This window comes from Desmodus rotundus, chromosome 4 (genome assembly GCF_022682495.2).
Source record: "Desmodus rotundus isolate HL8 chromosome 4, HLdesRot8A.1, whole genome shotgun sequence".
NCBI lineage: Eukaryota > Metazoa > Chordata > Mammalia > Chiroptera > Phyllostomidae > Desmodus > Desmodus rotundus.
The window spans coordinates 152,838,835-152,851,491 of record NC_071390.1 but is presented as its reverse complement, the minus strand read 5'-3'; the positions used below and the strand labels follow the sequence as shown (position 1 = coordinate 152,851,491).

Below are 12,657 nucleotides of genomic sequence, written 5' to 3'. Positions count from 1 at the left end.
GGGACCTACATCTTAAAGACTTTATGATTTCATTGCTACCATTGAGTTTTTTAATGGAAAACTACCCTTTGTATCAACAGATTTCTTTAAAAACTGATACCCACTAAAGATTGAAGATAATCATTCCTCTCCTATAAGTTGGATCCATTTATTCCGCTCACATTTTTCTGTCTCTCACGGCCAGGGGAAACCTGGGAAGAAAGAAAAGTGCAAGGGGACATCTTAGTGTAACTTTTACAGGAGGTGAGGAACCAAACTCAAGTGCAAACCCAACTCTGACCTCAAACAAATTCCTGAAACGAAGAGGAATGAGGATAAGAGAACGGAGGAGCAGGTCCACCCCTGGAGTTGTTCTCAGGGCAAATAAACATCTCCATCCAAATGTGCTTTATAAACCACCTTTTAGGACTGTTAGACAAGTTGACATTTTCTAGAAAGAGTCAAATAATGGTACTGATAACATTTATAAGACAAAAATCAGTATTTACTCAAAAGGCATTCAGAATTTGCAAACACCCTCTCCTTTTAAATGCATACATTTTAGTTATTATTTAGCAAGCATTCTCCTCCAGAATATGGAGTACTGTAAACATAAAATCCAGAGGTCTATTTTTGTAAACATGGATTTCTGGGTATAATTTTCCTTTATGACCTTTTGTTGACATCATCACCTTAACTTCAAACATTAAAATTCCATTAAATATCTTTGCCCTATATTGATGGAAAAGGTTGTGCATGAATTTAATTATTGCTCTAGTACTTGTAACTTACTGATTGCCTTATACTTACAGGTGCAAATTTTAACATATTCAAAAGTAACCTCTTAGGAGACAGCAAGACTGTGTCTCTGGTCATCGACAATACCACAAGCTAGCATAGCTACGTATCTTAACAGAAGGTGTCTGATGATGATGATGGTGATGATGATGACAATGGTGATGGTGATGATAGTGAAATTCTATTTTTTGGTTTCCTTTATTTCACAGGATTATACACTCACCATGTATTTCCAGCAGTCTTGGAAAGACAAAAGGCTTTCATATTCTGGAATCCCACTGAACCTCACACTAGACAACCGAGTAGCTGACCAACTCTGGGTGCCCGATACCTACTTTCTGAATGACAAGAAATCATTCGTGCATGGGGTAACGGTGAAAAACCGGATGATCCGGCTGCATCCTGATGGGACAGTTCTCTACGGGCTCCGGTAAGTGGCTTGGTGTTGTGTGTTTTACTGTTGTTGTCAGGTTTTATGTTTTTTCTTTTGGAAATGGGCAGAGGGGAGAAGCAAGGAAGAGAATATACAGAAGCTTTTATCTGTATAGTGGAATTCTATTAAAGACCATAAAATTTCTTTTGGAACCACTTGAGCTAAATGTAGGCAAGTTTGTCCATCAAAGGTAAGTGAATTATTTACTCTGAACTTTAAATAATAAACAGGAACAAGAAAATGTCATTGCCAGACAGATTTCACATCTAGGTTACTGTATAAGTTATATATATTTTGAACCAATTGCTTCATTATCTCAGAGTCACCCGTACTGAAGTGAAATGGGTTCTAGGTATTCAGTGTGCCTACTTAATTATGAAGAGGAATGGGAAAACAATATATTAAAGAAGTAGGACAAAAATTGTGGTGACTTTGGAAAGATTTATAGTGTTTTTATTCTCTTAAGTCTCTGTTTTAGCTTCTATATTTAGGTATATGATTCATATTGAATTGACTTTTTTGTTTCCCATGAGGTAGGAGTTGAGGTTCCGTTTTTCTATGTGGCTATGCAGTTATTCCAGCATCACTATGGAAAGAACTTTTCTTTTCCCATGGGAATGTTTTGGTGCCTTTGATTGAATAAGTAGGAGTGTATTTATAGGCTCTATTCTCTTCCATTGTTTTATTTGTCCATTCTTAGACAGTATCAAAATATTTTAATTGCCATAACTGTATGTTCAGTCATGAAGTCAAGTCCCCCAACTTTTTTACTTACTATTTAAGATTGCTTTGGATATTCTAGGTCCTTTGCCTTTCCCTACTGAAAAGACTGCTGGGATTATAATGGAGGTTGCATTGAATCTATAGGTCAGTTTGGGGAGAACTGACGTCTTAAAATTATAAAGTCTTCAAATCCAAGAACATATCAACATTTAGTCAGATTATCTTTAATTTATATCAGCAATATTTTGCACCAGAGTGAGTTTTGTTCTACCTCTTTATATTTTTAAGAATGAAGTATTAAAGAGGTATGATAGACTTACAGAGGTCTATTATTAACCCTAATACAGTTAAGGGTTTTTTAGGTTATAATTTTAGGCTAAAATTCAAGTTAGCTTCCAATTTTATGAAATATCTGAATTGTGACATATTATTGTAGGATATGTAAAATAGTAGGTCTTTAACTTTTTTCCACCTTTTGTGAATCCTCTGAGAAGCTAGCAAAAGCATATATCCACAAACCCAAACTGCCCCCCAATTTCCTATTTCAGAGTCTTCATCAACCTCTTAAAAATCCCTTCTTACACCAATAACTCCAAGGTAAAACTCTAGTGAAGGACCAAAGTCTTATAATTAATGTCTGTACATTCATCCATACCCCAAACATTATGCAAGTGGAAAAAATATACGTGATAAAACTTCTGAAGTTAACCTAGAGGTTGGTTATTTTAATATCATTGATGCTCTCGCTTTTCAGACTTTGCTCCCTCTTTTATTAAATTCTTCAGTCTTCCCTCTCTATTGGCTCCTCCCCTTCAATTTCTCTTTGTGCACCAGCCCTTTGGTTTCTTCTACTTCACCACCCACTCACTCCTCAATCTCCAAAACCAGAGCAGCTCTCATCCACACTCCCCTCCTAAAACAGCGCTTTCAAAAATTACCAACATGATTGCTGAATTTCAATCTATACTCTTGACTTCTCTGAATAATTTAAGAGTGATGATTGACCTTGACTGCAAGATTTCCAAGATCCAACACAATTGTTTCATTATTCTCATTCTTCTGTCTTTTTGCTATTCAATCAATGGTTTGTCTTTTGCTTCTAATTGTGGCCAACTTGTTGAATTTAACAGCTGAAATATCTAAAATACCAAAATCATTGAGTACAAAAGAATATTTGTAATTGCTTACTGAGAATCTGTATCTGGATGCCCTGCCAGTTCCTCCTGACATGATCCCCATTTCGTATTATCCGTTTTTCCTAAAACCAAGCCCAGTGCCTTTCCTAGCTGCTAACAAATCATCATCATCCCTGACAATAGGCATCAATGCAGCATCTTTGACTTTATGTCTCTTTGGTCCCTTGTCCAATCTATTGCTTCTACTGTATCTCAACCACCTTTATTTCCAAACCATTCTCATCACCTAAATAAATTTATAATTTCACTATATGTCACTTCCTAGCCAATTTCCTGTCTCAGTTTTTCCCCTTTTCATCACTGATATCTTATTCATTCTACAGTGCATGTCAGATCATATTACTCCCACACAAAAAATAATTCTTCACAGTCCCCATAAAAAGTATGTTTCAGTCTTCTGTGTGGAATCTAAGAACTTGTATAAATAACCAAAATGTCTTTCCCACATTGTGGCCCATTACCTTCTTCTACAAAATCTAAACTTTTGAAAACCACTTACTATTCGTTTAAAGATCTCCAGGACATTTCAAATTTAAGTATGTCCCGAATATTGCATGTATCATATCTATACTAAAAGAACTACTTGCTGTTTATTGAAATTCAAATTTCATTGAGCATGGTGTATTTTATCTAGCAACAGCATGTTCCTGCTGAAATGCCTTCCCTTCTCTATTCCCAAAGACTTTCCCCCGCTTCACTACTTTCTCCTGTCTTACTATTTTTTAAATCCTTTCACAAATTCCTTTTGCTCCATGAGGATTTTTACAACCTTTCTGACCAGATAAAAACCCTCTCTCATTTGATACCTTACTTCATTTTAATCTCTTAAAGGCCCAGGAGATTTGTTTGTAACTCTCAGGATATTTTTTCTGTGTCTTAGAGTTATTTTTCTGTGATGCAAAAAACATTGTATATTTGTTGAAAATGTAAATTATATTCCCTTAGCTTTTGTATCCCCTCTCTCAAACCAAATAAATGTTTGAAAAGTTGAAATGAAAATTTGTAGGACATGGTCACCTGACCCAAGATAGTTGTAAGCTACAACATTTCCTGTATCCAAGCGATGGTTTTTAACCAAAGAGCAATCATCACAATAAATGACTAGATGTATTCTGCCTCTTGCCCAAACATGCTCCAGCTGGCTGCACACACTGATTCTCTCCAAGGCCTAGCCTTGCGGGTGCTGAAACATTCTTTTACCTTTCCCTGAAAATGGCAGGCATGGGATGACTTAATTCTGGAAGACATCTAGTGGCAAATTTAACCTCCCTAAACTGCCCTTTCTTTTGCAGTTCCCTCCTAACCCTTGCTTTGGTTTTCCTTTCAAAGTTTCATAATGCTTCTTTCCTGCATCTCCCATCCAAAGAAAGCTCAGGGCTGGATGGTTTTGAGGGTCCATGAGAATGAGAAGTGAAATTCATAGTGAAAACCCTTCAGCCAAATACTGGCTCACACTGACAGTCGGTAAGTGTGTTACAGAGTATGTATGTGGACTTGCGTGCATACACCGTAAGCATATGCAGAGTAAGACAGACATATGACATCATTTTAACTAATACTGATTGCAATTGTATCATGGAATTTAACCAACACCCTAGTATGTAATAATTGAAATGACATAATGCATCAGTCACTATGCTAAATGCTCAACCTACATATTTAATCATTAACACAACACTATGAACTATGTACTATTATTATGCTACTTTTACAAATAACCAATACTAGCAGATTTAAAGTAACTTTACCTTTCTCATAATTTATTGCTTTTTAAAAGCAGGTCCAAACTGATATACACGTTATAATTGTCTGATGAATTACCTAAAATCTTTTTTACTCTAAATGTTTTCTATTCCCTTCATTTCACCTGGTAATTTTTTTAATTGTGTTATTTTTTATGATTACATCTTTTCATTGCAAAGGCGTTCTTCTGTTTCCCCTATTTGAGGCTTGCTCAGATTTATAGCAGTTATTACGTCATGTTTTGGCAAGACTACTATGTAAGCTATAGATACATATTATGTACTTCTGTCAAGAAACACAAATGCTTGGCTATGTCTTTTTTGTGATCTGAAAATTGATGAGCAGATTTAGGCATTGACAACCTGATATGTCTGCTATAATCATCCCATTAATTTACATGGAATTGTAGTAGTTTGCTAGCGCTGCTGTAACAAAGTATCGCAAAATGGGTGCTGTGAACAACAAAAGTTTATTGTCTCAGTTCTGAAGTCTGCACTGTTGGTCCCTTTGGAAGGCTGTGAAGGACAGAGCTGTTTCAGACCTGTCTCCTTGGCATGTATTTAACTTCTCCTGATGTCACTTCCCATCTCCCTCCTTCTCTGTGTATCTCTGTGTTCCCTTTCGATGAAGACACCAGTCACATCAGATATGGGCCTACACTAATGGTCTCATTTGAACTTGATTACAACTGTAAAGACCATATGTCTAAATATAACAAATCAGGACACATTCTAAGGTACTGGAGGTTAAGATTTCAATACATGAATTTAGAGGGATACCATTCAGCCGTAGCAGTAACAATTTTAGCAGCCACTGATCATCTTTGCCTAAATCTCTTTAGAGTTTGCAAAATGATATTCTATTATTCCTTCTTTATTTATTAACCAAATTATTCTCGAAAGAGCTCTTCCTCATCAACTATACAGTAATGCTGAGATAAAGTCGGTACAGTGAAGGTAGATCAATGTTTGATTGGCCCCCTTATGTAGCTGGTTTCAAAATAAAACGTTGTTTCCCCAGAAGCCCCCAAATGTGCCCCCTGCGGTTTGGCATTTTGTTGTTTGTTTGTTTGTTTACCATTGTGAAGTCACATGCTGTAACAAGTATGCCTGTTTCCATCCACTGTAGCTATTGTTTCCGTTGGTGCTCATTTTGTCTTATCCTTGGCCAGTGGCAGCCCCTTTAAATTGGCTCCTGAGTTCTTTAAACATGACATCAGTGGTCGTTGACAGCTTCCTTGTCTTCCGGTGTACCAACTTGTACATTCTTTGTTCCGGAAGTGAAGAAAATACATCATGAGTTCATACCGATGTTTCTATCTCAAGTTTAGAATGATAGGTCTTTTATTCAACTTCTTTGACTTAATATTTTGTTTCTTTTCCATTGAAAATGTTGATTCTTAATGTGTTAACATGTTTATTTACTTTATTCTAGTAAGTAAGTATATATGTGTATATCAGTATATATAATATTGATAGTAGCTTTTAAAAATAATACCAACGTTATTGTTACTAATTGTGTGATTACTGAAAAGAGGTTAAGATTTCCTTGCAGTGCTTTTTGTCTTTAGGACATACCTCATTATGGACATTGATTAGAATTACTATGTCTTAAGCTATACTTTAAGTTTCAGCTTAGGAATATTTCCTTACTACATGGTTAAGCTACTACTTCACTCATTTTTTCTTTTGGTTTGGATTTTAAATTTAATTTAACTTAATTTCATAATTATTTAAACATTTGCATGGTTCTAAAGTTAAACTGTAAAACAAGCCCTACTTCCTTTGCTCTTCCAACTGCCTCCCATTCCCTTCCTCCCCTAAATGTAAGCATTTTCATTTGTTTTGAGATTTTCCTTCTAGTTTAACAGACATGTATGCATGTATATTCACACCTTTGCTAAAAGATAGCACTGTTTACTAACTAGTCTTTACCTTGTGAAGTGATTTTGCAAGCCATGGAAAATGTTGAAAGCAGAGTTTTAACAAAAATCTTCCCATTTCAGCTTACACCCTTAGTACTTGCACAGAGCAGCTTATTACTGTCCTGTGTAAGTATTTCTCTCCCTGCAGTTCATTTCTAGGAAGACAGTTAACTGTTCTTGTATGATGCTTTTGCACACTATTATAGAAGTGAAAATATGAATAATTGCAGAGGGTGCACAGCATAAATGAGAATAGCTCTACCAAATGTGTGATTTCTTAAAAATTTACACAACTTTGTCAGGCTCTCTAAAACATACTCACGACTCCAAATTCCAAAGAGAATCTTCTAAGCTTCTGGTTTTAGAAATTCATCTAATATTCACCAGAAACTTGTGCCCTGATGGGGATGAGAAGTTCCTATCATATTTGCTTACTGAGCTTTACTCTGAATCAATTTTTTGATGTTCTTGGCAGTGCCAGACCATGGCTTGTACGCGAGAATAAAATCAATATCTACACTTATTGAATATAAAAGAAAGAGAGAATTTTCCACTACTCCTTGGAGGATCATCTCATTCTGTCTTGGTTTACGTGATAAAGCAAAGTAAAACGTAAAGGCAATCATCTTTATAATTCAGATCCTCCCCCCGAAAAAGGCCACAAGTATTGATTTTAAAAGCAGTCTTGGGCATCCTAAATGGTTTATATTAGCTCTCTACAATGATAGTACACCCCTGAAAAACTATTTCTGTCTCCCAACAGACTTTCCCTGTGCAGAGGCAGTTACTATTATATTCAGGAGTCCTGGTCAGGTAGCACAGGAGTTGCTGTGAAACACGTTGGGCCAAAAAATGTTGTCGATTGCAAAGAATAAAGATGTGGGCTGGTACACATGTGAGAAGGAAGACTGGATGATATTGGTAAATGTCTCCTGTTAAAAGAAAGAAATTTTTGACTTCAAATAGAAGAGAGAAAAAAATAGACCTTGCATAAAGAATAGGTAGTTTACTTTATTTAAAAAAAAAATGCCTGGAGACTCCCTTTACAATTCCCCCACCAAAAAGTCACAGTATTGCTGTTCCTTTCACACAGCAGTTGACTTGTATTCTAGAGTTACATCAGCGGAGTACAGGAAGAGCTACTTAAAATGCCCTCCAATGGAAGGGCTATATTTTTGCCTCTCAAAGCCATTATTTTTAATGTTTTTTGTTTATCTATGTATGAAAAGGTTTATGATAAAGTGATGTTTGTTAGGGTCTCCTTTTAGGTAAATTTGATATTGTGATTAATTCAAATACTAAATGAGCTATTTATATAATTGTGCAGTTACAATAGCTATTGTGTGGTCACATGATCTGTGGATGTGTCACTGTGATTGAATTCAGTAAAAAACAGCAATCATAGTTTATCTGACAAACAGCTACAGCTCCTTAAATTCTTAACCTTGGTGAGTCTCTGTGGAACAACACCAATGTGAACTCTCAGGATGGGAGAAAATAAGAGAGAAAATGAAAGAAGGAGGAAGGGAGGAAGAAAGGTAGGAAAGAAGGAGGGCAGGAAGGAAGATAAAAGGGAAAAGAAAGCAATGAAAGAAAGGAAAACCAAATATCTTAGATGATATGCTATGAATCTTAGATTCTACTTAGAGTATTACAAGCAGCACCCACTTCCAAGAAGATATATTGGGTTTTTACAACCATCTGTGATTTTTTTTTAAGTAATCTTCTCCAGGATCCTCAATTTATTCCATTAAACCATCATTTTCAACTTTGGCATTTTAATACCACTTCCATGATTTTTGCCGCAAATGTATATAACACTTTTATTAGCTCTGTATGTGGGAAACCATTATTTAAAAAAAAAATTTTTAAAGTAGAGATTGAAATACATCCAAGCTAGAAATTGTATTAAAAGTTAAAAATGCTTATCCATATTCTATCTACAGTGATCTTCTCATTTATAGAACTGTGACAACAATGTTACCTATCTTACGGGGCATTATTAAGATTAAATAAGTTAATAGCAGCACAGGACAGCATTCCAGATGCGTTGTAAGGGTCTGATAAGCATTGTCCTGTCTTCTCTAAAATTTGTGGCATATGCATTACACAAAGATAATAAACACATGCTCACGACATAATAATGAGCATTATCAAAATAAAGGCCTGTTTTCTTTACTATCCTTTTGAGGTACCAAATTAAAGCTAGTGTCCCATTCAGAGTTATGTATCCCAGATTGTGAAAAGGCCACCTCAGAAGCCACCAGTTGGCTATATTGCAATTCAACTTCTAATTTTTTATACCAAAGGAAAGCCGGAGAGTGTGTCTCAAACCTAAAACTTCACCTCAGTTTGTCTGTTACAGAGACTACTAAGCCTGCTGTGTCACCTCTTATTACATATTATACCACCATAATTTTCCAGACGTGGAGCAGTTGATAGAGCGTGGTGCTTGTGCATCACGCCTACCCCACAATGTCATGGAAGCAGTAATATCACAGAAGATTTCTGGAAGGATACATACCATTAAAATACAGTCAAAACTTAGTCTTTAAGGCTACATACTTTAGAAAAATATTAACTTATTTTTTATATCAACCCATTAGTCTCATCAACATTGACAGTTTTATTTGCAGTAAATCCAGCATTGCTTTATTATATCTAAGGGAACTGATGGAACAATGAGTAATATAATTTGCTGGAACTAATAGCTTCTCCTTCTTAGTGTCTCAGCCCACAAAATGTATTTTGGGGAAAAAAATATTTTCCTATGTAACCCACTCCCGCCCTACTCCTGTCTGGCACAATGAGTGTTGTTTATCCAAGTAAAGCACGAAGTGTTCTTGCTGGAATACGAAGTTCCATCAAAGGAAAATTAGTGCTTAATTTTCTGTATCTTCTAGGAAATTTTTAATTTTGTCTTTCCTCAACCTTGTTTCTTCTTTTTAATAAAGATAAGGTTGGAGCTGTTGAGTAAAACCAACTTGTAATGAAATCACATAAAACTGGAGCTAGTAGAGTGGCCTGATCCACTTTTTTCTAATTGCAAAGTAGTGGGGACACTTCAATAACAATAACACATGATGCAAATACGATCTTTACTTTTTATTAAATCCTCCCGTTCATACTCATGTTTTCAAACTTGTGTAAAGTTGCTTAAAATAGTTCTTTGTACTTCCCGCATGTCAAATGATTACTAAAGAGGGAGAAATGTATTACTCTGGAATCTAGATTATTACATTTTGATAACTAAAGTGAAAATCCTAAAGATAAATGAATAGCACTTAAGTATTATGAATATATATTATTTGCATATTTCTATCTTCTCCATGACAAAGTGGAAAATACCAGAAAAGAGGCACTTTATCTCTTTAGTTTCAAGAATATTTTCTCTTCAGGACTGATAACCATAGGTGCCAGGGACTACCAGCTTTTCAATGTCTGTAAAAACATTTAAGACATGAAAAGCAAAAATGAATGGCTCCAAAATAAAAATTGAAGACTCTGAGATTAAAATTATAGTTATTAATTATATTTCTCTAAATGTGACATTATGTCTACCAGTCCCTTGAAGATTAAAAAAATGATGTTGTATTCCTCCAGAGACAGGCAGGCTGATGGAAAGAGATAAACCTGGGCTTTAGAATCCAAAGAACAGGCACCACCATTTGCTGGTTTTATGCCTCAGGACCAGCTACTCAACTTCTCTAAACCTCAGTTTCCTCATTTATAAAATGTCTGGAGTGATATCCATCTTTCTTTGGGGTTTTTATAGGAATTAATGTGTGTGAAGTGAGGAGAGTGCCTTTGTTCATTTGTTTTGTTTTTCCCTTACCCTTCTCTCACACCAGCCTCCCCATTACTCTGAATGTTCAGACAAAGCTTAGGTGAGTACAGACATCGGAGATGCTGCACATGGGGCCCTGGCCCTAAGTGTGAGGTTGATTAATGGATCACTAGTTGTATTACAACTCCAAGTTACTACATAGCTAACAGAAACATTATTCATGAAGATTAAAATCATAGATGTTGGAGGCAGACCATCCTGGGATATAATCATATAATTCTCCAATAATGTCAGCTATATGACCTTGGACATGTCAATTAACCCATCTATGACAGAGTTTCTTTGGAAAGATCATAATAGAACCAATGGTGCATGATTGTTGAGATAATTAAATGAAAAAAATGCAAAGTGCCTGTCACAGAGTAAGCACTCAGTAAATGGTAGTTATTTCTATTCTCAGGGACCTCTCTGTGGGCTAATAGCTATGTCTTTAAAGTGTTGTTCCACTTCCTTGGGAGGTGCTGCTGCTTTCAAGATTAGATGGAAATGCTCTTTCATGGCCCTTATAGAATCACTCAGATTACCTTTGATGATATCTGCTCCTAGCCCTTTAGAATCTTCCTAGGTTTGTTCAAGCTGGACAATGAAGAGGAATTTCTTTCTTTTCTATGCTCTGAGTTTTTCGAGTCATTGGATTAGTGGGGCCAGAGAAGAATAAAGCCGTTATCTTCATACAGGAAACTGTTATTGCTCATTATTTTCAAGTATTATGTACTCGCGCCTTTTGTGTCGCAGGATAATTCTGTACCAAGGAAACCATGCAAGCAAAAAATATAGAATCATTCTTATTCACCCCCATATAAAAAGTGCAATGAGGAATGTCACTTTTAGAAAAAGAGTCTTTGAAGATTAGTCTCCTTTGTGTCTTTTATCTAGAAATACACAGCCAAATGAGATACTGACAGATTTGGTTTCTGCTAAGAACTTTAAGAAAATTAGGGGCTACAGTTGAATGTAGCATTTATGGTTTAATATAAAGTAGAGTATAATGAGTTACTTTTTTTCAGGTTCTACTCTCAAGTTCTGTTTTCGCCTTAATTGTCAAAAAATGTTTAAATGTTACGGCTTCCTGACTGTGAGAAGGATGGACCATACTCTTAAGTCATTTACTTTTTCAAAACTGGATATTTTAGTTGTTTTCAATATCTGAAAAGAGTCAAAAAGAAACAATAGCGAAAATTATTAGCTTACATAGTATATTTTAAAGAAAGTGGAAAATTAATGTTCAGCCAAACAAATGTGGTGCTCATAGGGCCTTCTATCTCTGGAATATCCCAGAATCTGACATGGTGCTGGAGAAATCTTTCTCCACTGACCTTCAGCAGCTGCAAGAACAAACTGGGGGAGTGTCACGTAAATGCTCACTATTCTGCGCACTGCTTCTATTCTCTGGTTGCCTTTCCTTTTCCTAACTCTCTGAGGGGGATCAAAAATGGCCTTGGGATCAAAAAACCCTAGAACCTGAATCATGGTGCACCCAACAGGTCTTTGGGATCCATCCATTAAGATAAAATCATGATATCAATCAAAGTTTGCAATGTAAGGGGATATCAACTCTATAAGCCAGATCCCAAGATTCTCCAGTGAAAATAAGAAATATAAGTTATCCATTAGCTTATCAATTAGCTCATGCTTTCATTTAATATTTCACTCTACTAATATCATTGAGAAACCACTGCACAGAAGGTAGCATGTTAAGTGCTGTTACAACAAAAAATTAAGATCAGTAAACAAAAAAAAAAAAAAAAGGGAGGGAGCTGCTACTGTTTAGAAAAAAAGAGAGTGAAGCATCTTGTTTCCGGTGCTCCACTCCATCTATCACCCAGCACACAAGAGACTAAGAATATGAACACCAAACTGGAGACGAGTTCTAATTCTGGCTGCATAGCATACTGCCTTTCTTCTCTTGTTTTATATATATATTTTTTCTGCCTTTATTTCCTTGAATATTTACTTAATGTATCAGACTTTCAGTTTCCTCACCCATAGAAAGCCAAAAATAAGTGTCTGTTAA

The 12,657-nt window shown here is 35.7% G+C and overlaps 1 protein-coding gene across 1 annotated transcript in view; it reads left to right on the top strand.

Annotated features, from left to right (window-relative positions):
- GABRB1 (gamma-aminobutyric acid type A receptor subunit beta1) overlaps window positions 1-12,657 on the top strand; it is a 318,721-nt gene that overhangs the window by 115,581 nt on the left and 190,483 nt on the right. The window contains exon 4 of the mRNA XM_024573757.4: window positions 987-1,207. Coding sequence (XP_024429525.1) covers window positions 987-1,207 — 221 coding nt within the window. The remainder of the gene's footprint in view (window positions 1-986; window positions 1,208-12,657) is intronic.